General features: G+C 41.2%; 2 protein-coding genes across 2 annotated transcripts; one reads left to right on the top strand and one right to left on the bottom strand.

The window, feature by feature from the left end:
* Nucleotides 1–5,721: 5,721 nt before the first annotated feature.
* Nucleotides 5,722–13,136, top strand: LOC146381724 (carbonic anhydrase 4-like). The gene is made up of 8 exons (XM_084938637.1): nucleotides 5,722–6,005; nucleotides 10,106–10,185; nucleotides 10,274–10,444; nucleotides 10,719–10,867; nucleotides 11,015–11,110; nucleotides 11,317–11,395; nucleotides 11,487–11,650; nucleotides 11,754–13,136. Exons 1-8 carry the CDS (start codon nucleotides 5,722–5,724, stop codon nucleotides 11,937–11,939), a joined length of 1,209 nt encoding a protein of 402 aa, XP_084794763.1. The 3' UTR covers nucleotides 11,940–13,136.
* A 227-nt stretch (nucleotides 13,137–13,363) lies between these two features.
* On the bottom strand, nucleotides 13,364–24,318 carry mmp25b (matrix metallopeptidase 25b). Its single transcript, XM_084937844.1, has 11 exons — nucleotides 24,245–24,318; nucleotides 24,023–24,114; nucleotides 22,660–22,792; nucleotides 20,781–20,925; nucleotides 18,799–19,103; nucleotides 18,469–18,648; nucleotides 17,079–17,163; nucleotides 16,459–16,541; nucleotides 16,177–16,329; nucleotides 15,125–15,418; nucleotides 13,364–14,247 (listed from the first exon to the last, which is right to left on the bottom strand). The coding sequence occupies exons 2-11, from the start codon at nucleotides 24,104–24,106 to the stop codon at nucleotides 13,982–13,984; spliced, it is 1,728 nt and encodes a 575-aa protein (XP_084793970.1). The 5' UTR covers nucleotides 24,107–24,114; nucleotides 24,245–24,318; the 3' UTR covers nucleotides 13,364–13,981.
* Between the last annotated feature and the right edge of the window lie 1,199 nt (nucleotides 24,319–25,517).

Genomic DNA, 25,517 nt, shown 5'->3' with positions numbered 1-25,517 from the left:
AAACTAGTCTTGGGAAATTTGAAAAGATGAAAAAACATTCCATTTGAATGACGGCTTCCATCAGATGTCTTCCCCTTACTTAATTGGATGCCTGATACAACACTCGAACTGTCTATCAATATGTCTATAACAATCAAAGCTTTGATTGTTCAACCAGCCTCGCAGGATCATTCAAGAAGATGAAACTGTAGAACACGCATCTCAGATTACTGGTTAGTGTAATTACCCGCATAGCATTCTTGTTAGTTGCAATGTATGTCATTTAATTAAAATTAAAATGCGGCCATCGAAAACACTATTGATAGATCGAGTTCCAAAATTCAAAGCTGCATTCACACCTTTCAACAAAAAAACACAAGAAAAAAAATAATAATTTCCAGTTTCCAGGAAAGATCCTACCGAGGGAAACACTGATATGTTGTGTTAGCAATCAGTCTCTTTACTTCCTCTTATTAATCATGAATTTGAATGAATTTTTCGACCTTTTTGTTAGGAAGCTAAATGAAAAAGTTTACCACTTAAAGACACATCAACATCCTGTGGATTTTTTTAGTCCAACTGATCAAAAACAAAACAACATGTAAAAATAACCTCTCTTCAAATCTGAATGGCATATGGACACCACAACACTTCCATATATGAGTGATACACACACAAAAAACACACGGGAAGTGACTGAGGTAGCTGAGTGTTGCAGCTTTAAAAGGATGCATTCAAAGATTCACTAGTAAGCAACACACATTTAATCTCAAAACTCTCTGGAAACAAAATACGGAAGTTTAGATCAGATATTTTGATGTATCAAAACGACAAACTTACATTGTTTCCTTCAATGAATTGTCACGGTTCTGGGTCACCGTGGTGAGTGAAACGGACACTCATCCACGCCTGCAGCGTCAGCCACATCCACGCCTGGTCCTGCCTCTGTGTCTTCATCCACGCCTGGCCCAGCCTCTGTGTCTTCATCCACGCCTGGCCCAGCCTCCGTGTCTTCATCCACGCCTGGTCCAGCCTCCGTGACTTCATCTTCGCCTGGTCCAGCTTCAGCCTCGCCTTCGCCTGGTCCAGCTTCAGCCTCGCCTTTGCCTGGTCCAGCTTCAGCGTCTGCTTCAGCTTCGTCTGGTCCTGCCTCGTCTGGTCCCGCCTCGTCTGGTCCCGCCTTGTCTGGTCCCGTGGTTGCCACACCGTCATTGGACCCGGCTCGTCCTGTTCCGCCTCGCCTCGGCCGGCCGCTTTCCAGGCCTCTAGTTGGGCCTTATGGCCATCAAGGCCGGCCTCCGGAGAGAGTTTGTCGCCACCGCTGGCTTCGCAGCCGGCCTCCGGACCTGCTCAGTGGTCGCCACTGCCTTCCAAGTGGCCGGCCTCCTGATTGGTTTTGTCTGCACCGCCGCCGTTGCCTTGTGCACGGTCGGCCCCCAGAACTGTTTGCCCGTCGCTACAGTTGCTGTCCGCACGGCCGGCCTCCAGAACTGTCTTGGTCCTTGTGTTGTCGACCCCCGGGTCGACCCCCTGAACTTTTCACGGACTTTTGTTGAGCTCTGGTTTGGTTTTTGGTTTTGATTCTGTTTTCCTGTGTTCTTGGACTCATGAATGGTCTTGTTTTGTGTTGGACTGTTTTGTTACGTTTTGGGACTGATTTGGACTCTTGTGCTCCTTGTTTTTTGTTTTGTTTTTGTTTGGATCCTCCTTTATTTTACCACACGGCTCATCTCACTCGCTGTGACATGAATAGAACAAACCAGAATTTCCAGCATAGGTTGAAACATGTTTAATCCAACAAAAGCTAAAAGAAGCCACATCATCATACTGTATGTCATTAAAATGGGCAGTGAGCATTCAAAATGTCATAATCTCACAACTCGCCCAGAAACTGGATACACCCCCACCCCCTGAAAAAAACCCCCAGTAAGCTTCAGGATTTATTAGAATACCTATCATAGTTGATATCAGAGTTGCTAACCCATTTACATTACTTCATATGTGCAGTAACAATTTGGACTCAATATATGCTGACTTCATACCACCATGAAAAGCTGGTTGGATACACAAAAATATGTAAGACCACCAAAAGAACCTACATTGCTGATGGGAGTGCCTGCACTGGAGAACTGAACAATGGAAGAAGGTGGCTTGATCTGATGAATCAGGTTTTCCTTTGTATCATGCCTAAGGCCGGGTAGGTCAATACACTCCTAGGAACATATGTCTGCAAGATGCACAAGAGGAAGAACACAAACTGCTGAAGGCAATGTGATGTTTTGTTTGATGCTTTGACATCCCTGGCCCACTCCAGGTCAGGGATGAGTTCCTGCCCCAAGTGGAGGGGTTTAAGTATCTCGGGGTCTTGTTCATGAGTGACGGGAGAAGGGAGCGGGAGATCGATAGACGGATTGGTGCGGCAGCCGCAGTGATGCGGACTTTGTACCGGTCTGTTGTGGTGAAGAGAGAGCTGAGTGTAAAAGCGAAGCTCTCAATTTATCGGTCGATCTACGTCCCTACCCTCACCTATGATCAAGAGCTGTGGGTAGTGCCTGAAAGAACGAGATCGCGGACACAAGCGGCGGAAATGGGCTTCCTCCGAAGGGTGGCTGGCCTTTCCCTTAGAGATAGGGTGAGAAGTTCGGCCATTCGGGAGGGGCTCAGAATAGAGCCGCTGCTCCTCCACGTCGAAAGGAGCAAGTTGAGGTGGCATCTGACAAGGATGCCTCCTGGGCAGTAGCGGTTTTTGATACGGGCGACACGGGCGGTTGCCCGGGGCGGCATCGTGGTGAGGGGCAGCATCACGGGCATCGGCAAAAAAAAAAAAAAAAAATTGCTCGTACTCATGCAGCCCCAACATCAACCAGCGCATATTGGGAATGGTACAGGCACCGATCGGTTTTCTATCGTACATTTGCTGGGGCGCCCTCCGTTTGCAAGGTGCGCCTGCTGCTTGCGGCACAGGGAGGAGAGGGCGGGGCGGCGGGGGATTCTCTGGCTGCCTGGAGCAGCATCTAATAACCAACTCGCAAAATAAAACAAAATAAAAACAAAACAACAAACACGAAAACACCAGACATTATGATACAGACTTATAATTTGCACCGATGTTTTTTCGAAATTCTATACGCGAAAGTGAGCGCGAGAGTCCTCGGTGCGCCTGCTTGCTGCTGAAGTCAAAGTAAACTTTATTGTCATCTCCGCTACATACAGTCCAGTATATAGAGAGACGAGACGACGAGGCTCCAGTTACAGCAGTGCAAGTAAACAAACAATAAATATAAGAACTGAAGAAAATAAATATACGCTTTAGGACTCGGGGTAAAGGGATCAATAACAATTTAAAATTTATAATTTACAGTTTGACGATTTAAAGTCTCACACACAACCCGTCGAAAGGGGAGGGGGGCCGGCTGCTTCCAAATAGAGCACATTTCATTCATAATGTTGTAAATTATGTATTGATGATTTGAATCCTGGGTTGTGTGAAATCCCAGAAATAAACCCTAGACAAAGTGAATCTGTGAACTAAGGTGTAGGTCTATTTGGTTATGTTGTGGTGATCCTCGGTTTGGGGAATGGGTGTTCATACTGGAATGCAAAATTAAAACCAATGGAAGATGGACAAGAAAAGTTCAAAGCCATCAGGTGCTCAGTTTAGAAAAAATAGAAAAGAAGAGGAGGAGAAACGAGCAAAAGATACAGGTAAGCAGATGTGTCATTGGATAATGGCAGGTCATGTATCCTGAAACAATCAGAATCAGAATCAGAATATTTTATTAATCCCTAAGGAAATTATGTGGGTTACAGTTGCTCCAAAAAGAAATGGTAAAAATAGTAACAGTAACAGACTAAACTCCAAACAATATATTATGTTACAGATTTTAATATTAATTAGTCATTGTCAATTGTTGGTTTGTCCTGTTCTCATTGTATGACGAATTATGATGGCTGTTTGGTAGCTGTTTGCATACAGTGCATACTCTCTCTCTCTTCATGTGTGTGTGTGTGTTTCTCTGGTGAATTTCGACAGCAGTTTTATGTTAATGTACAATCCTTAATATGTTTTATGTGTGTGTGTGTGTGGGGGGGGGGGCGCCAGAGGGAGTGTTAGCCCGGGGTGCCAAACAGGCTAGGACCGTCACTGCTCCTGGGTGAGGTGTTCAGGGCATGTCCCACCGTTTAATATCCTACATCAGATGCTTCATAGACCTTTCATTTTAAATTTCACCTAAATTAACAGAGGAGATCCTGTTCTCTTCAGTATCATTAGCTGTGTCCAAATAAAACACAAAAAACCTCTTACACTCATCCAGTTTAAGAAGAAGAGTATTTTTTACGGAGAAGTTCTGAGCAATTATGAAATTATGAACGTAAGGCATAACTGTGAACTGAATGGCTTTAATAATTAGGCTTGACAGAAGAATGAAGCTATTACCTGCAGGCTACTGTGGTTCCTAGATTGGCATCATATGGAGTCACTAAAAACTAGTCTTGGGAAATTTGAAAAGATGAAAAAACATTCCATTTGAATGACGGCTTCCATCAGATGTCTTCCCCTTACTTAATTGGATGCCTGATACAACACTCGAACTGTCTATCAATATGTCTATAACAATCAAAGCTTTGATTGTTCAACCAGCCTCGCAGGATCATTCAAGAAGATGAAACTGTAGAACACGCATCTCAGATTACTGGTTAGTGTAATTACCCGCATAGCATTCTTGTTAGTTGCAATGTATGTCATTTAATTAAAATTAAAATGCGGCCATCGAAAACACTATTGATAGATCGAGTTCCAAAATTCAAAGCTGCATTCACACCTTTCAACAAAAAAACACAAGAAAAAAAATAATAATTTCCAGTTTCCAGGAAAGATCCTACCGAGGGAAACACTGATATGTTGTGTTAGCAATCAGTCTCTTTACTTCCTCTTATTAATCATGAATTTGAATGAATTTTTCGACCTTTTTGTTAGGAAGCTAAATGAAAAAGTTTACCACTTAAAGACACATCAACATCCTGTGGATTTTTTTAGTCCAACTGATCAAAAACAAAACAACATGTAAAAATAACCTCTCTTCAAATCTGAATGGCATATGGACACCACAACACTTCCATATATGAGTGATACACACACAAAAAACACACGGGAAGTGACTGAGGTAGCTGAGTGTTGCAGCTTTAAAAGGATGCATTCAAAGATTCACTAGTAAGCAACACACATTTAATCTCAAAACTCTCTGGAAACAAAATACGGAAGTTTAGATCAGATATTTTGATGTATCAAAACGACAAACTTACATTGTTTCCTTCAATGAATTGTCACGGTTCTGGGTCACCGTGGTGAGTGAAACGGACACTCATCCACGCCTGCAGCGTCAGCCACATCCACGCCTGGTCCTGCCTCTGTGTCTTCATCCACGCCTGGCCCAGCCTCTGTGTCTTCATCCACGCCTGGCCCAGCCTCCGTGTCTTCATCCACGCCTGGTCCAGCCTCCGTGACTTCATCTTCGCCTGGTCCAGCTTCAGCCTCGCCTTCGCCTGGTCCAGCTTCAGCCTCGCCTTTGCCTGGTCCAGCTTCAGCGTCTGCTTCAGCTTCGTCTGGTCCTGCCTCGTCTGGTCCCGCCTCGTCTGGTCCCGCCTTGTCTGGTCCCGTGGTTGCCACACCGTCATTGGACCCGGCTCGTCCTGTTCCGCCTCGCCTCGGCCGGCCGCTTTCCAGGCCTCTAGTTGGGCCTTATGGCCATCAAGGCCGGCCTCCGGAGAGAGTTTGTCGCCACCGCTGGCTTCGCAGCCGGCCTCCGGACCTGCTCAGTGGTCGCCACTGCCTTCCAAGTGGCCGGCCTCCTGATTGGTTTTGTCTGCACCGCCGCCGTTGCCTTGTGCACGGTCGGCCCCCAGAACTGTTTGCCCGTCGCTACAGTTGCTGTCCGCACGGCCGGCCTCCAGAACTGTCTTGGTCCTTGTGTTGTCGACCCCCGGGTCGACCCCCTGAACTTTTCACGGACTTTTGTTGAGCTCTGGTTTGGTTTTTGGTTTTGATTCTGTTTTCCTGTGTTCTTGGACTCATGAATGGTCTTGTTTTGTGTTGGACTGTTTTGTTACGTTTTGGGACTGATTTGGACTCTTGTGCTCCTTGTTTTTTGTTTTGTTTTTGTTTGGATCCTCCTTTATTTTACCACACGGCTCATCTCACTCGCTGTGACATGAATAGAACAAACCAGAATTTCCAGCACAGGTTGAAACATGTTTAATCCAACAAAAGCTAAAAGAAGCCACATCATCATACTGTATGTCATTAAAATGGGCAGTGAGCATTCAAAATGTCATAATCTCACAACTCGCCCAGAAACTGGATACACCCCCACCCCCTGAAAAAAACCCCCAGTAAGCTTCAGGATTTATTAGAATACCTATCATAGTTGATATCAGAGTTGCTAACCCATTTACATTACTTCATATGTGCAGTAACAATTTGGACTCAATATATGCTGACTTCATACCACCATGAAAAGCTGGTTGGATACACAAAAATATGTAAGACCACCAAAAGAACCTACATTGCTGATGGGAGTGCCTGCACTGGAGAACTGAACAATGGAAGAAGGTGGCTTGATCTGATGAATCAGGTTTTCCTTTGTATCATGCCTAAGGCCGGGTAGGTCAATACACTCCTAGGAACATATGTCTGCAAGATGCACAAGAGGAAGAACACAAACTGCTGAAGGCAATGTGATGTTTTGTTTGATGCTTTGACATCCCTGGCCCACTCCAGGTCAGGGATGAGTTCCTGCCCCAAGTGGAGGGGTTTAAGTATCTCGGGGTCTTGTTCATGAGTGACGGGAGAAGGGAGCGGGAGATCGATAGACGGATTGGTGCGGCAGCCGCAGTGATGCGGACTTTGTACCGGTCTGTTGTGGTGAAGAGAGAGCTGAGTGTAAAAGCGAAGCTCTCAATTTATCGGTCGATCTACGTCCCTACCCTCACCTATGATCAAGAGCTGTGGGTAGTGCCTGAAAGAACGAGATCGCGGACACAAGCGGCGGAAATGGGCTTCCTCCGAAGGGTGGCTGGCCTTTCCCTTAGAGATAGGGTGAGAAGTTCGGCCATTCGGGAGGGGCTCAGAATAGAGCCGCTGCTCCTCCACGTCGAAAGGAGCAAGTTGAGGTGGCATCTGACAAGGATGCCTCCTGGGCAGTAGCGGTTTTTGATACGGGCGACACGGGCGGTTGCCCGGGGCGGCATCGTGGTGAGGGGCAGCATCACGGGCATCGGCAAAAAAAAAAAAAAAAAATTGCTCGTACTCATGCAGCCCCAACATCAACCAGCGCATATTGGGAATGGTACAGGCACCGATCGGTTTTCTATCGTACATTTGCTGGGGCGCCCTCCGTTTGCAAGGTGCGCCTGCTGCTTGCGGCACAGGGAGGAGAGGGCGGGGCGGCGGGGGATTCTCTGGCTGCCTGGAGCAGCATCTAATAACCAACTCGCAAAATAAAACAAAATAAAAACAAAACAACAAACACGAAAACACCAGACATTATGATACAGACTTATAATTTGCACCGATGTTTTTTCGAAATTCTATACGCGAAAGTGAGCGCGAGAGTCCTCGGTGCGCCTGCTTGCTGCTGAAGTCAAAGTAAACTTTATTGTCATCTCCGCTACATACAGTCCAGTATATAGAGAGACGAGACGACGAGGCTCCAGTTACAGCAGTGCAAGTAAACAAACAATAAATATAAGAACTGAAGAAAATAAATATACGCTTTAGGACTCGGGGTAAAGGGATCAATAACAATTTAAAATTTATAATTTACAGTTTGACGATTTAAAGTCTCACACACAACCCGTCGAAAGGGGAGGGGGCCCGGCTGCTTCCAAATAGAGCACATTTCATTCATAATGTTGTAAATTATGTATTGATGATTTGAATCCTGGGTTGTGTGAAATCCCAGAAATAAACCCTAGACAAAGTGAATCTGTGAACTAAGGTGTAGGTCTATTTGGTTATGTTGTGGTGATCCTCGGTTTGGGGAATGGGTGTTCATACTGGAATGCAAAATTAAAACCAATGGAAGATGGACAAGAAAAGTTCAAAGCCATCAGGTGCTCAGTTTAGAAAAAATAGAAAAGAAGAGGAGGAGAAACGAGCAAAAGATACAGGTAAGCAGATGTGTCATTGGATAATGGCAGGTCATGTATCCTGAAACAATCAGAATCAGAATCAGAATATTTTATTAATCCCTAAGGAAATTATGTGGGTTACAGTTGCTCCAAAAAGAAATGGTAAAAATAGTAACAGTAACAGACTAAACTCCAAACAATATATTATGTTACAGATTTTAATATTAATTAGTCATTGTCAATTGTTGGTTTGTCCTGTTCTCATTGTATGACGAATTATGATGGCTGTTTGGTAGCTGTTTGCATACAGTGCATACTCTCTCTCTCTTCATGTGTGTGTGTGTGTTTCTCTGGTGAATTTCGACAGCAGTTTTATGTTAATGTACAATCCTTAATATGTTTTATGTGTGTGTGTGTGTGGGGGGGGGGGCGCCAGAGGGAGTGTTAGCCCGGGGTGCCAAACAGGCTAGGACCGTCACTGCTCCTGGGTGAGGTGTTCAGGGCATGTCCCACCGTTTAATATCCTACATCAGATGCTTCATAGACCTTTCATTTTAAATTTCACCTAAATTAACAGAGGAGATCCTGTTCTCTTCAGTATCATTAGCTGTGTCCAAATAAAACACAAAAAACCTCTTACACTCATCCAGTTTAAGAAGAAGAGTATTTTTTACGGAGAAGTTCTGAGCAATTATGAAATTATGAACGTAAGGCATAACTGTGAACTGAATGGCTTTAATAATTAGGCTTGACAGAAGAATGAAGCTATTACCTGCAGGCTACTGTGGTTCCTAGATTGGCATCATATGGAGTCACTAAAAACTAGTCTTGGGAAATTTGAAAAGATGAAAAAACATTCCATTTGAATGACGGCTTCCATCAGATGTCTTCCCCTTACTTAATTGGATGCCTGATACAACACTCGAACTGTCTATCAATATGTCTATAACAATCAAAGCTTTGATTGTTCAACCAGCCTCGCAGGATCATTCAAGAAGATGAAACTGTAGAACACGCATCTCAGATTACTGGTTAGTGTAATTACCCGCATAGCATTCTTGTTAGTTGCAATGTATGTCATTTAATTAAAATTAAAATGCGGCCATCGAAAACACTATTGATAGATCGAGTTCCAAAATTCAAAGCTGCATTCACACCTTTCAACAAAAAAACACAAGAAAAAAAATAATAATTTCCAGTTTCCAGGAAAGATCCTACCGAGGGAAACACTGATATGTTGTGTTAGCAATCAGTCTCTTTACTTCCTCTTATTAATCATGAATTTGAATGAATTTTTCGACCTTTTTTTTCTGCAAAATTGAATTATTAATCTCGAAATATCGACTTTATTCTCAAAATGATCGACACTATATTTTTTTTCTTAATGTGGCCCTAATACTCCATCGTACTTCCGGAAATTTTTGGATAACGACCAACTCACATGTCACATGGAGGCGGTGTCCGGCCAGCTGCAGGATGCACTGAGGGAATAAAAAGAGGGAGGGTGAGGTGAGCTGCATCTGACAACAGGCTGAAAGGACGCACAGGTGCATCAAAGGTAAGACACTGCAGCTTAGGTGAGCAGGACAGAAGGAAGAATTAGGCTACAGTCTGAAAAGTGCATGTATTGCATTCTTTTCTCTACTAACAGCAGACTGTAGCATTTTAAATTTTAGCAATTTAACTTTTAAAGTTTATATATAGGTAAATTTGTCATTCCATACAGTAGCCTGTGATTGATTCATTCATGTTTGTGTTGCAAGAGCTACATTTTCTTTTTGATGATTTTAATTAAATTTAATTATATATATATGTATATATATATACATATATATATAAACAATGTGGCTTTTATGCTCGTTTCAGATGAAGTGGTTTGTAGTCGCTGCCCTTGCTGTGTGCGTCCTCGTACCCGCCGCTCACCGAATCAATAGGTGTGTATTGGCTAAAGGCCTTTTTTTTCATGAAATATTTTGAATTCACTGTTACACTGAATTTGTACTTATGGGAATCTGAATGTCCTGTTTTTTCACCCCCTTTTTCATCCAGCCTGGTGTTATCACCTCCCATCCTGCAGTAAGTACCCAATATCTCCATTATCTATTATATGTTGCCCACTGAGTGACCCCTCTTGGGTGACTTTACGTGTTCTTTCTGCTCATAGATGACACAACCTGGTCAACAATTTCCCCGCAATTTTGCAACGGCACCCGACAGTCACCCATTAACATCGTCTCAGCATCTGCCAAACAAAACGCCAATCTGACTGAATTCACTTTTGTAAAGTATGACAACACCTCGGCAATGACATCCATAGAAAATACTGGCGAAACAGGTGAGCACCGGGTTTATTGCTTAGTGCTTACAAAAGTGTGTTGTTGTGGGTTGGTTTTTTTTTTTTATCTTTGTGTTTCAAAACATATATTTCGACCTAGTTTAACAAAAATAATAATAATCATCATCATCATAATAAAGATAACTTGTCTTACTGGAATTTTTAGCGCCCTTTCTACAACTAAACGCACCCCCTTTGCACCTGAACATTCCCTCTTACTCCTCACCGGTTAGATGTAACCTCATTCTGTTTTTGTTTTTCCACCTTCTTCCAGTCAAAGTGACCCTTAAGAGAGGAGTTAAGATTTCAGGAGGGGACCTGTCCGAGCAATACGACAGCCTACAGTTCCACTTGCACTGGGGCAACGGCTCCTCTGTGCCCGGCTCAGAGCACACAGTGGATGGAAAGCGCTATCCTATGGAGGTACAGATTTATTTAAAAAAAAAAAAATCATGTTATTTTGGGTGATGCTGCTGTGTTTCTTCGATAAATTCATATTAAAATTGTAAATAAAATAAAATAAGCAAGCAAACATCTGTATGATGTTTATGAATTTATGTATTTTCCCAGCTGCATATTGTGAACAGCAAGTCATCCTTCAAAGGGAATACAAGTCTAGCCGTCAAAGACTCCACCGGACTTGCAGCGCTTGGTTTCTTCATCGAGGTAAGAGAAGCAGCACGAGATGATGCAATGCCTGTTGTGTTATTCAGTATTGCAACCTCACTGCATTTTGGTGAGGTGTTGTCCCTTGTTGGTCATTTCCTCTTCTGAGCTGTGGAAAACAATGAAATCAATATATATATGTATATATATATATATATATATATATATATATATATATATATATATATATATATACTTTTTTCCAGGTAATGTCAGGCAACTCAACTGGCCAGCCGGATAGCTGGCGCAATTTGACCTCTTACTTGGCTAACATCACAGAAAAAGGTGACATTTTTTTGTGGAAAACCTCTCCTCTTTCTGACTCTAAATTGTGTCACCCATAGTTCCTTCATGTAGGTCTTGTTTCTGTCCTCAGGCCAGAAAGTTTCAATTGCAGCCAGGTTTTCCCTGGACGACCTGCTCGTCGGTGTGGATCGCACTAAGTATTACCGCTACCTTGGATCTTTGACGACCCCCACTTGTAATGAGGCGGTGGTCTGGACCGTTTTTAAGGAACCGATTAAAGTCAGCAAAGATCTGGTAGGTGTTATTTCATTTCTTTCTTCTGTCTCTTAATTGTCATTGCTGCGAGCACAGATGGTCTATAAGTGGTTCATGAAGCTAATTGGAATATCATCACCAGATTGACCTCTTCAGCACCACAGTGCGTGTCGAAAACAGCACGTCACAACTCATGACAAACGTCTACAGAAGCCTGCAGCCTGCACAGCCAGTGTCAACTCAGAGCGTCAGGGCGTCTGCCTCCTCAACCTGCTTCTCCCTTGGCCCACTACTTCTCAGTCTTGCACTGGGCTGGATTTGGAGCTAAAATAGAAAGAGAACGTCATCGTCAACCTGTTGCCTCACTTCAGGACATTCTTCTTTCCCCCATTTAACTAAAACTGACCTTTGCTGATTTTTAGTGTAGCTCTCTGTGTTTGACATAATCACGAAAAGTGTGAAGAACAATTTTTTAAGGTGAAGGCTACCTCTGCACCCATGTTATCTCTCAACAATATCTCTTGATTATGGCTACCTGTGACAAAGCACTTACCTGTTGTCAAATTTGAGTCTGAATGCATGCACACACCTCGTGCATGCAAAGTTTACTTTATGCAATGACATGCACAAGTTTTCATTTTGCGAGGCCAACATGGTGTGAACAATTAAGGCATGTTCCAAATCTCTGTTGAGCTGCCAGAGCTAGGCTTGGGTGAGAAAGTCTACAGTGTAGTTCTGGTGGTTATGAAATCCAGCATTATAAGAATGTGTTGCTATCTGGTGACACGTTATGATATGCCTTGATGTTGGCACATGCAACTAGTTTAGTTTACCAGCTGATGATTGAAGGATATGGTGATTTTATTTCTTTGTTATTTGTATTTATTTTAAACTATTGTAACCTTTCTTACCTCCATTAGTGCAGCTACTGCTGCGTTTGAGGTGCACTGTGCACTGTGCTAAAACCACAAAATGAAAAAAGAAAACATGCTGATTCCTTTATGAAGTTCGTGTTTTGAAGGTTTTGTGTGTTACTTTCTCATATGAAAAAATTGTTTATCAGTGATGCACATTGCTTATGTCCTTAACACTGTACTGTATTGCTTCAACATGAAGAAAACTGACTTTCCTGATCTTCTTAAATGGCATTTAAAAAATTTTTGTGAATGTTTGTGCCGCTTTACTCTCTTTTTATAAATTCTTGGAAGTTTCTGGAAATTTTGAAATGATACATAGCTGGCTGGAGTGCTTCATAGGTGCATTTGTTACACCTAACTAGGCCAAGCTGTCTGAGCTTTTGAGAGCTGTCTATTCTAGTTTACAAAATGTGCTTCAACAATGTATTTTAGAACAAAGATCCCTAGTTTTATTCCCAACCTGTGAAGCTGCCAATTATTTGTCCACACTGGTTTTAACCTTGCATGACCCATGCCATTTACTAACAAAGCAGAGCAAACAGACCTGTTTAAACTCAAACCGCTTTGAAGGATTTGGCTGTGTTTGTGTAATGGTTAACTAGCCGTATTATCAATGAAAGGTTGGGGTTGCAGTTAATTTGATTTTAACTAAGTGAAACATATTTTTATAACATATTTTTCAGGCCACAAGACGAGCATTCTTATCACATTACTCTTCTTTTTGTAATGGCGGTATGTGATGTCCTTGAGATAAGTAGGTCCCTGCAAACAGGGAGAGGTGTTCCTAATAATGCTATCATCAATCTGTAACTGAACACACAAACAGAACTGTCACTGGAGAATGACAAGTATTTAATCATTGAAAATGAAACATCTTGAATCTGAACCAGAAAAAACAACATGAGGTAACATGCCTTCACACAGCCCAGCCTTAAGAATATTCTACAATGACAGCTATAAATATCAATGTAAAACAACCAAAACATTGTACATTTGTAAAAACTACACAAATATAAAAAAACAAAATCTTCAATTTACCATAATCCAGATCTGCTTGTGCAAAAGCACCAAAATCTAATTATAAATAGATATATTTAAAGATGAAAATGACTTTTGCTGTTAAGTATGTTTGATTTACCTTTTTATAACCCCAAGCACAAGGCGGTTACATAAGACCTTGTTATGAAGAAGTAACCTGTGTGCTTGCTTGTGGTGTTAAATGACATTTCTTTCTTCTGTAAAGCTCATTGTAATTCAATACAAATATTGAATATATGTTTCAGATGAGAAACTGTATTTATAGAAACCCAGGGGGTTTAAGAGAGGCTTTTCTTGCCACTGGGACTCAATTTGAAACTATTGTGTAACTTTATGCGAGTTAGATGACATAAAGTCATTCTATTAATAACCCGCCAGTGGAAAAAAGGGAGAAGTAAACATTGACTGAAGAAAATTACAAACTCATGTTTCTTATAATCTCATTGGTTAGCAGCAAAATAAAAATCAAGAGGAGAGAGCTGCTTCTCAGCGATGAATGCGATCCCAAGAAGCTGCAGGTGCATTTTTTTGGGAATCGAGGATTTGTTGGAGTGGAAGTTGAAGGAGGAGCTGGACATCTAAGCCAGTCTACAGCGATGGATTTTGGTGTGACATCATCTTGGTTCAGGCCTCCATTTGTGAGCATCCAGTAGGAATTATCCTTGAAGAAATAGGTATTTCCTTAACAACAACAAAAAAAAAAAAAAGAAAAAAGAAAAAAAGAACACGAAAAGAAATGCAGCTGTTATTTTGTTTCATCAAATTATGACTAAACCAACCCATACAAACTGGATGCTGATTAAAAGGAGTGGAAGACAGCAGCACATTGTAGTTTTTGTAACTACAAAGTAGTTATGTGGTTAGCTCCTGCACTTAATGATGTTATGAGGGCTCAGAAAATGTACTTCTAAATCCTGTCATTTCAAAAGCTCTCTTACCCTGAAGCCAAAGTTTTCAACAGCTTTATTAAAAATACTAAAATTACTGTACTAAATAAATACAAAAATTAAAAAATAGCCCTTTCTGGGTCAGCTGGGAGGCATCCACTGATTTTCAACAAATCACCCACCTGTTAAATTAGTCATATTTGGATTGTCATTCTAATATAAAGTATGCTTTGATGTGATACTACTACTTTTCACATGAAGTAATGAAATAGGATATGACATGGCATTTTCTTGTGCAGGAATCTTTCCTTTATTCATTTATCTACTTGAATCATGTTGCATCTCAGTGTAAGATGTTATTTAGAACTTCTTATCTTAATCAGCGCTCTTCCACTCCTTTCTGTGCGTCATTCCCCTGAGCGTCTTGGGTGTGACAGCTGACAAAAGCTATCTCCCAAAATAACTTCTCTATCATTGTTGTGTATTTATCTAGAGCAAAGGTGGACAATTCATTTTCCCAAAGGGCCAAGTGAGAAACTGTACCAATAAGCTTAATCCTTATTGGTGCCCAGTTTCTCATGTGGCCCCTTGGGGAAATGAATTGCGCAACTCTGATCTCAAGTTTGTAATAGAAGATCATCACATATGTCTCCATTTTAACACAATGTTACCTTCTCGCCAGCTAATGATGCCATCGATATGGGCAGGCATTCCTTCCCATAGGGTGTTTTCCCGTGGATATCCTTTCTCTGGTTGGATGGTCCTCTGTCCATTCTCAATGTTTTCGTTAAACCTCCAAAACTCCCCTCCGCTGAACAGGTATGTTTTGCCATTATGAGCCCAGATGAAAGCAGCGTCCACCCTGTTCACTGTCTCACCCGACTTCTTCTTCATGCCCCAGTCAGAGAGAGGCCGAGGGTAACCGGCCATAGCCACTGTGTCCTTGAAGACCCAGTACTGAGATCCTGGACATGGCGAAAGCAAAACAGAATATTTCAACAGAAAATCACTTAATGTGAGTCGGAACCATATCCTGGTGAATTCTTCGGTTTATCAGCAGCAGACCAAACTGGAAAGTACCGATAATACAGACCCAGTGATACAGGCAATGACCCAAAAGATACAGCAGGGGGTTTGAATCTAAAGAAGTGAAAATATTTGTCTGGGGCAGATCTGTTCAGGAGATTGTCTTCAGCTGTATTTCACTTAGCGAGGACAAAGCTGAAGGCAGGAAAGACCAAATACAAAAACAGCAGAAAACAGCAGCATTAAAAGCCTGGAACAGAAAGAAAACACCAGGACAAACTGGACCATATTGGCTGACTTTAAAAGTTTAAAAATAAGTATTTTATTTATTATTATATTAATTTGTACATATTAAAAATAAATCCTCATTGTTTTAACACCCTTTTTTGTTCTGCCTCTTAATTAAAAACTTACAATCTGCACTCCAGTTGCATCTCAATTGTTTCGTTTTCACATCTATTGTGGCAGCGTGTTGAGCCAAAATAATAAAAAAATGCATCACTGTCTAAACACTTCTTGACCTAAATGACGTATATGAAAATATTTATATATGATTTAACATTTCACCCCCCACTCAAAAAAACCACCATGTTTAAAATATAACAGACGTGAGAAGTCACCCACTTCTGCCCCGTCTCTGAACGGCCAAAATTAGATCACCTGAGGCCATACATAACCACAAGATTTAGCTTCTCACCGATGAAGAAGATGATGCGGCTGTCGCTCTTCCTCTCATACACAGCATCAATCTTGTTTATTCCTTCTGGAAGGCCCATCCAGAAGTTTTTGATCTGAGCCGGATTTAAGGACACCAAAGATCCATCTTGCTGGGTTCTCCAGAACTGTGCACCTTTTTGAAGAGAAGACACAAAAGAAACAACACGGATAAATAAAATAAAAATATATTTTTTTGACGAATGTGGAAAATTAATTGAGGTGTATTTTTTATTCTGTTCAGCACAGATCCACTTTTTCATACCTTTAAAGAAGAAGACCTCTCCCCTAATGTTTCCTATAGCATCAAAGCCTCCCTGACACCGCTCTTGGAATGATGGATCAGAACTAGGAGAGAAAATTTAATCAAAATCAAGTTAAACTCTGCTTTTACTGCATTTGTTTGATAATTACACTAGAGGGTGCAGTGGGGCCAAGAATGCCACAGTGAGAGTCTTTAAGCTATCACTTAAATTAAATAGACTACTACCTTACGATTATATTCACAGAGATTTTTACCCCAAGCCTCATTCATCCAGGAACACACACATTCATACAAGTATGTTTTTTCTATACTTAAGTACAATGTCTAACATTTGTCAACACACGCTCAGACACCAATGGAGCCGTGAGGTTTTAGTATCTTTCCCTTTACGTTGACATGCAAACTGCAGCAGCAGGGTATCAAACTATCAGCCTTTTGACTGATAGGGGCCACAGCCTTCCCTAATTAGTCATTCTTCGTTTTTTTTATGTGACTCTGTCTGAATGCATTAATAGTATATTCATAGTTTGTAAAGTCAAATATTATGTGATGATTATCTGGATTAAAGTGCAATCCAGATAATCCCCCCCACCCCCAATCCCTCCCATGGTTCAGCTCACTGCTGTGTTGGCCTCGGTGGAGGTGGACTGGGCAGGCGTGGGAAGTGGGGATCATCACCACCTGGTCGGTCAGCATCTTTCACACCTGCAACAGAAGAGTGACAGAAGACACTGTGGAAGAGGAAACGAAAGCTGACGACAGTATAAGAAAAACTCAGCAGGCAACCCACATTCTTCTCAGTGTGCAGAGGTGTTTGTCACACAGGATGCAAGGCTTTTTCTTTTTTAAGACATGAGGAAGATATTCAGTTACATCACTGCATTAATGCAGTGTTGCACACAAAACCAGATTAAAACAGTGTTATTGTATTACTGTATTATTTTTATCTTTTGTAGATGTTTTACGTTTTATAGCGTATTAAGCTATAACAGAAATATATCAGTAATGAATATCTGAGAACAACTGTGTAAGAGTTTTATAAAACCTAAGTGTAAAGTGCAATTATATAAACTAGAAACAAATAGCAGAGACAGCTTATATTTGCAGGACCACATGTCCTCCATGTACATTTGCCCAAATCAAGAGTGATCATTAGGGCTGTGCCATATATCATCTGTCATAAGCCCAGTATCATTTTTTATGTGATATAAAAAATATCATATTTAGTTCATTTCAGTTTTATTTATTTAGCACCAAACCATAAAGCACTCATCTCAAGGTGCTTTACTGTAAGGCAAGAAGGCTATAACAATAGAGAGAAAACCCCAACAATCAGATGACCGCCGATAAGAAAGCACTTGGCAACAGTAGGAAGGGAAAACTCTTTTTTAACAGGAACAAGGATCAGTGAGGGACAGCCATCAGCCATGACCGATATTGACATGCCATGCCTTTAAGGGAGAGCGAGAACCCTGCAAAATATGCAAGAAAACTGTTTCCGCTGAAAGTGGAAACAATGACCTTAAATGACTACACGGTGTGCTGCTCAGAGCACTGGCTAGCTGCGCTTGCTAGTAGGTAATCAGTGACTGTTGCTCATTAAAAAAGAGGGATTGAAGACGATTTTCATTAACCTACATAATGTAGGTTGCTGAATGTAAGCATCAATATAAAAATATTTATTATTTTTTTCAATATTATCATTAATATTGTTATCACAAACTATGTTGAAATCATGGAATATGTGATACATTTTTGAGGCTATATTGCTGAACTCTTGTGGTCATGTTAAATGGATGGTTGATATAACTTACATAAAAAAAAATCAAGTAATATAATTCACTAATTCACAATCAGTTTGAAAGGGCAAACGGATATGAAGAAAGATTTATTGCTACAATAGTGGTATGATATGGCAATATGAGTGTAATACTCCACAACCTCTGAACTATTTTTACATCATCAAGTGCCAGATACTGATTTGACGAGTGTACGACTAGTCAGACTGACCGTAAAGCTGCTGGATGGCGAGCCTGTCATCCATGGCCAGTTTAAAGTGGGCAATGTCTTCCACGGGACCCTGATAGTACGGCCTCATGATGGATGGATCAGAGGAGGAATGAGAAAGGCCCAGTGCATGGCCAAACTCATGCACTGCAACTGTGAACAAGTCTGTACTTCTGCTATCACCTGTGGAAGTGTGAAGGAAAAGTGTTACCGTTTCACAAGAAAGCAAAAAAAACCCACTTAAAATTAGATAGTGGACATTCTGGGTAAGTGAATGATGAGGTTTTTTGTGTTCTTCATATCCTTTTAAATTTTATATATTCTTTTATATACCTGCGTAGCTCCAGATCTCATCGTCATCAAAGTGTGTATCACCAGATATGTCAAGTGTTCCTGGGAAAAAGGCATGGGCCAGAGTGCCACCTTGCCCATCAAAAGGGTACCCATCGTCGTGAAACATGTGGTCAAAAGACACTCTGATGTCCCCTTTAGCTGTGGCCCCATTGCTGTCTCTCCTCAGCTGACGGAAATTCAAAGGGGCCACGTCACTCCAGGCTTTGAAGGCATGAGTCAGGAGGCTTTCCACGTCATTGTTAGCCAAGCCAGGGGAGGTGGAGGGATTTGGGTAGCTGTGGATACTGGAGACAGAAAACTTAAATGCTGTGACTTGTGTATTTTTCACATTCCTCTTTTTTTAATCACACGTGATGTTTTAATACTGTCCCGAATTCTTTTGATTGAGGTGTGAGACAAACAACCACTGGTCCAGATGTGTCAAAACAATGATTTTATTAAACACACGCGTGGAAAGAAATATACCATCACAATTCTCAGCATAAATCTCCGCTAGAAAGCACACTTCAAATGGTTTTTATATGTCAGGGTTCACGCCCCCTCTTGCGTCAGGCAGATACATGTCATGCATAAATTACAGTTAATGACAGTCACCTTTAACACACTTAAAGAGACATTTTCACCGTCTCCGAGCCAGATGTTTCCTGTGGATGTTCTTCTTCTCGCTTATCTCTGGAACATCAGGCACACATTCTGCAAAAACTGTTGCTTATGCAGGTACAAATTGCAGTTACAAGCAAGTCTCACCTCTGCCCTAAAAATAAATGTACGTGATGTCTGTGTCTGTAAGTGTGCTTGCTTTGACCTTTCTGCACTGTGTCACCTTTCACAATATGTCATCTAGACAGTCTTGCCAGATGAAGCTTGGAACCCTCAAAAACAGAATGCCAACTCTTTTATGCGCACATTTGCAGTATGTGTAATAATATGATTAAAACTGCATGTTTAATAAATGTTTTCAAAAAATGCCACTACTCAAAGATCTCGTTGTCTCACTCCTCGGTCCATTCAGCCACCTCCACCAACGGCATTATGGACCCTGGACCGATTGGCCCTGAATCCACAGCCCTATACATACACAGCTGTATACATACAGCATAATAAAATGTCATTAAAATTCAGCCTTGCAGAAGGCTTATGTTATCTAAAAGTGGAGCCTTCCCTTTTTCTCAATTTTTTTGTCCTTCATTACAAGTTACAGGTCAAATTTAACAAAAAAAATATTTAAACATCAAATTCCAAGGTGTCACCTTGATGCCACATGCTGGTTTGCAAAGTCCTCAAATTTGGCTAAGGTAGACTTATTAAGATACGACATTTCAAGTCATAGGTGGATCTGATTGTACAGAAGAGGATTATGGCCACTCTTTTCTCAGAATTCTGGAAAAGAAGAAAAAAAGATGTGCTCTTTTTTTTCTGGTGGCCCTAATCTTCTATTTTCTTCTGTTTAATTGAGAAACCAAGCAACACTGCATTTATAGGCTGTAATATGTTGTTCTCATATTTGTGCAACAACACAAGAACACAAGTTATCATAGTGGAAAGCTTTAGAAGTTTTAAATCCTGCATGCTAGCACTTACTTCAACCTTTAATCTTCAAATGGTAACAGGTTCTCCTCTTTTTCAGCATGTGGGTAAATTTTCTATAATAGAAAGGTGCTATATAGTTGTACTTATATATACTCAAACTGAGCACTTTGACGCTTGGTGGAAGACTTACTCTACCACTTGAGCCACATCCACTCACACATCATTCTGTTAGCACCACACGCTATCAGATAGCTTCCTCAATAAAATGCCTCTTTAATCCTGACTTAGTTCCTATATTTGATGTAACATGACTAGCTTGTTGGCCATGACAACTTATGGGGTAAAAAACATGTCAAGTGTTCCTGGGATATTCCCATGATTCATACACATATGATAAAACCACAATGTCACAATCATCACACGAAACCAACCTCCATGTGAGATCTGTCTTATCCCACTTTAGGCCTGATAGTGCATATCTTTTCCTCCTCCTTCGCCTCCTCAGTATGTCATCTCTTCCGACAATATCAGGAAGAGAGCATCGTGGTTTAGACATTAGTTTGAGCGTTTCCAGGTCTGGAAGAGAAGATGATAAAATATCATGTGTTGAAATGAAAGAAGGTGTTGCAAGAACTGCAAGGCCTCATGTGACCCCTGTCTAGAAAAAAAAGTACAGTGTTGTGCAAAAGTCTTGAGCCATCACTAATTATATTGCATTTTTCCTGTGAAAATGGGAAGAAGGAAATTGCTGAAATGTGCAAATATACACTACCAGTAAAAAGTTTGGAAACACCATCTCGTTTAATGGTTTTTCTTTATATTGATGACTGTTTACATTGTATATTCTCACTGAAGGCATCAAAACTATGAATGAACACATTTGGAATTATGTAGTAAACCAAAAAATGTGAAATAATTAAAAACATGCTTTATAGTTTAGATTCTTCAAAATAGCCACCCTTTGATTTAATTACTGCTTTGCACACTCTTGCTATTCTCTTGATGAGCTTCATGAGGTTGTCAGCTGAAATGGATTTCCAACACTCTTGAAGGAGTTCCCAGAGATGCTGAGTACTTGTTGGCTCTTTTGCCATCTGTGGTCAATCTCATCCCAAACAATCGCAACTGAGTTTAGGTCAGGTGACTGTGGAGGACAGGCCATCTGGCGCAGCACTCCATCACTCTCCTTCTTGGTCAAATAGCCCTTACACAGCTGGAGGTGTGTTTTTTTCTACTGGTCTAATCTCTAAACCTTGTGTTTCTTGCCTGAACAAATCTTGTTTCTTTCATTACTCGGGGTTTCTCAGCAGCTATTTGACCATAAAGGTGTAATTCACACAGTCTCCTCTGAACAGTTGATGTATGTATGCATTATGTATGCATAATATGAATTAACAGTTGTAAAAAATAGGGCTGTTAGCTGTGTACCAACCTGACTTCTGCACAACACAACTGATGGCCCCAACCCCATTAAGAAGGCAAGAATTTCCACAAATGACAAGTCACACCTGTGAAGTGAAAACCATTTCAGGTGACTACATCATGAAGCTCACTGAGGGAAGGCCAAGGGTTTGCAGCGCTGTCAACAAAGCAAAGTGTGGCTACTTTCTGGAATCTAAAACATGAGACATACTTTATCAATTTTTTCCTTACTACATAATTCCACATATCTTGCTTTGTATATTTGATGTCTTCAGTATGTATCTACAATGTAGAAAGTAGTAAAAATAAAGAAAAGCCATTAAATGAGAAGGCATGTCCAAAGTTTTGACTGGTAGTGTATATGGAAATACAATGTCATCAACATAGCCCGAACTCTTTTTTTTAGGGACGTTTTCTTGTCATTTGCAGTTGTTATTTCTTGATATGTCAAGCTTTCAGCTAATAGCTTTTTGGGAATAACCTTGGTGCAAAAAACTACCTAATGCCTGTGAATGTCAACGACAATGTGTTTTTGCAATGACCTGCAGTCAATAAAGTGTATAAAAAGGGTTCAAACTGATTCATTTGTTGGATTTGGTGCCTTTTTTCTGCTTGATGGATCGGAGCAGCTACAATGTTTGCTTTCCTTAACATTTATGAACCGCTTTATGAACAGGTGGTTGGATGAAGGACTCCTGGCAGCTTTTTCCCAGTAAAAGTTTTTGATGTCAGTTAAAAATTGACATGGTTAAAAAAGTTATAAAACACTCTGGCTCCTTAGAAGCAAATTGCAAAGAAATGAGGGGTAACTCGAGAGCTTTGCACAAAGAATTGTGTATAAATACAGTAATACATTCTCCTAACAGATGTGAGTTAAGAATAACTTACCAAGCTTCCCAGTTTCCCGGAGCCCTCCGAATCTCTGCATGGTACGAACAGCTTCTTCAATCCCTTCTTTCGTCAGCAGCTGACTTGTATGTGGGTCAGGACGAGGAAGGTACCCATACCTACCGAGCCAGTCCTGGACACAAAACAAGAAGAAATTGGTTGATTTCCCAAACTTGATTACTAATGAGGCCAGAAAATGTAAATGCATCCTCACCACAGTGAGTCAGTCATATCTAGCAAGCATCTACTTTGATGTCATAGGAGTATTTGATACGCACTGTATGCTGCTCCACTTATGACAACAGATCAATCTGAACAAGCGCAGCCCTTTTTTTCATTAATATTGCATGATCCTCTCCATGTTAAGCAAGTTGATTGATAGCATAAATGCTGTAGAGCAGTGTGTACCACAAAACACACACAAGCACACAAAATACACACTTTACACACATACATTGAAACAATGAAATCTCTTTCTTGAACGTGATTTTGAAACCTGCGGTACTCTTACATGTCCTCCACCCTGCAAGCTGCACTTTGACAGGAAAAAGGTGGTGGCTTATTCCATCAACCGTCCTCTTTGATCTCTGCCTTCAAACTCCCTTACTCCCTTACACACACACACACACACACACACACACACACACACACACACATATATCTATATCTATATATCTATCTATATATATATATATAATTTACCCCCAGTGAGATTTGCAGCAGTGTCATCCGGGATTTATGCTCTTTTTTCAATCAAAGAAGTAAAACATTTTTCTTTCTCATAACCAAGCCACACACGATATACACATACCACGAAATATAGCGATATTAATTCATATTTGAGGAACTGGAAGTGGGAAGCTTATCGTGCTTGCACGTCGCATTTCATGTGAAGTGTGTAACGTAATGTCTATTCTATTTATACAACTAGTGTTTTTTCTGATGAAGGACTAATCTCTCAAAATGGTCAAAAGAAAGTCCCCAAAGCGTTTCATATGTTTGATATATTCTTATAAACCTCAAGAGTCTCATATTAAATACCTCTATACCCCCCCCCCCCCCCCCCCCCGCCCGCCAACACACACCCACCCCCCTTGCCGTGGGTAGTTAATTTTACCATCTGAAATGAAAAACACGTGGAAATACAATTTCCGATAAAATACACATTAAATGTCAGATTAAAATTATATGTATATGATATGTAGGATTCAAAAGGATACAAAAAAAAAACTGATGCAAAAGTAACACATACCCTACACTTTCCTCCCCACTTTCAGATACACCAAAGGAATCCACACAGCTGCCGATAAACGTTTACAACTCATAGAGGATTTTTTGTGTGTCGTGAATATTTTGTACTCACCACGGCTCTGCTGTATTGGTCAGGCTCTGCTGATGTGCTTCCCGTAAAGGTCCATATCATTAACAGCAGAAGGCAAAACTCCATCCCAGTCACTGCAAGAAAAGAGGAGGAAAAGTGCTCCACATCATTAACAGGATGTTTAATATTTGGAGGATTCTTGTTTATAATTCCGCAGCTTTCTCTAAATCAGCACATATTCAGGGGAACAGAGACGATGCTCACCGCTTGTTCTTCTTCAGCTGCTTCAGTCTCTCTTGGGACTAGGCTTGGTGGATCGATCGGGGAACTGTTGGGGCGTTCCAGTTACCTCGGAAATGAGAGTTGGGTGCTTTTAATAGTGAAGTCGCATTAGCAAGGAAAAACAGGATTTGATTTTCTCTGGCAAGGTAGAGAGATTCATGCAATACTACAAATACGTGTTTTTGGATCACTGGAAATATTCCTTGTTTTTTGTTGCTTTGTTTTTTACATCACTAGCAATAGTTCTTTTTTAAACTAAAAAACAGCTGCAGTATATCCAGGAATAGAGCCTGGACAATGATCTGCTTATGGCTATTTAACGAGTCATAAGTATAAATCAGTCGCAGTACGTATTAGAAGTTTAATTTGACGTGTTCAATTTGAAGTTGGAAGTTTCAGAGTTCCAGTTGGAACCTCAAACGCCTCATGAAGCCCTATTTGGAGCTGCCTCACAGTCAAAGATGGCTAAGTGTTCAAAACAGTGGTAAAACTTAAGCACTCTGGAGCTGTGTGGGTATGATGGACCCCACATGGGCCCCAGTTAGGTGTGCCCAATCAGGGCCAACAGTAGTTTTAGGGTCCCTAAATGGGTTTTCTATTACCCACAGAGAACCATATGATAACTCCCAAGTGGGGGGGGGGAGGGGGGGGTGAGTGGTTTTCAGTTGAAAAGCCTATTTTGGATTGCTACAGAATTACGTGGAATGAATTCAGGGTCCAAAGGGACAAATCTCCTAGGGGCCCTGGATGGGTCAGCTTACATGAACACCAGGAATACCCACAATTGGCCTGCCCACAGAAAACACATATAGGGGCTTACGGTTTTACTTATATTTACATGTACTGCTGCCATTTTGGATTGTGAAGTTGGGGTTGGTGGAGCTGGTCAGATTTCCCAAGTTGGAAATCTGAGTTTCCAGTTAGAAATTCTGACTTGAACTGGAACACACTATAAGACATTGCCCCACCCCACCACCACATGAGCTGTTAAGGCGTGAGTAGGGGTTGAAATCTCTTGGAAGGGCTCTCAAGCCTGCATTGCATGTGGCTGGTACCTGGTGTTGTTAGCCACCGCATCTGTTCAGCAATGGCGGAGTAGAGGTGCATGACCTCCTTTACTTATCTCTGTCTTCCATCATTTTGGTCCACAATGTGACCACTGGCATTTCTGAAAGAGTACAAACGCACAGCTGAGTCTTGTCCTGTTGCCGTGGCTCTCCTACGTTTTGCCATGTGTTTTGCAATGGTTTTCTGT

This window comes from Perissodus microlepis, chromosome 8, assembly GCF_051167445.1.
Source record: "Perissodus microlepis isolate ML-2025 ecotype Zambia chromosome 8, ASM5116744v1, whole genome shotgun sequence".
Lineage (NCBI taxonomy): Eukaryota > Metazoa > Chordata > Actinopteri > Cichliformes > Cichlidae > Perissodus > Perissodus microlepis.
This window is presented reverse-complemented; position numbering and strand designations above follow the sequence as displayed.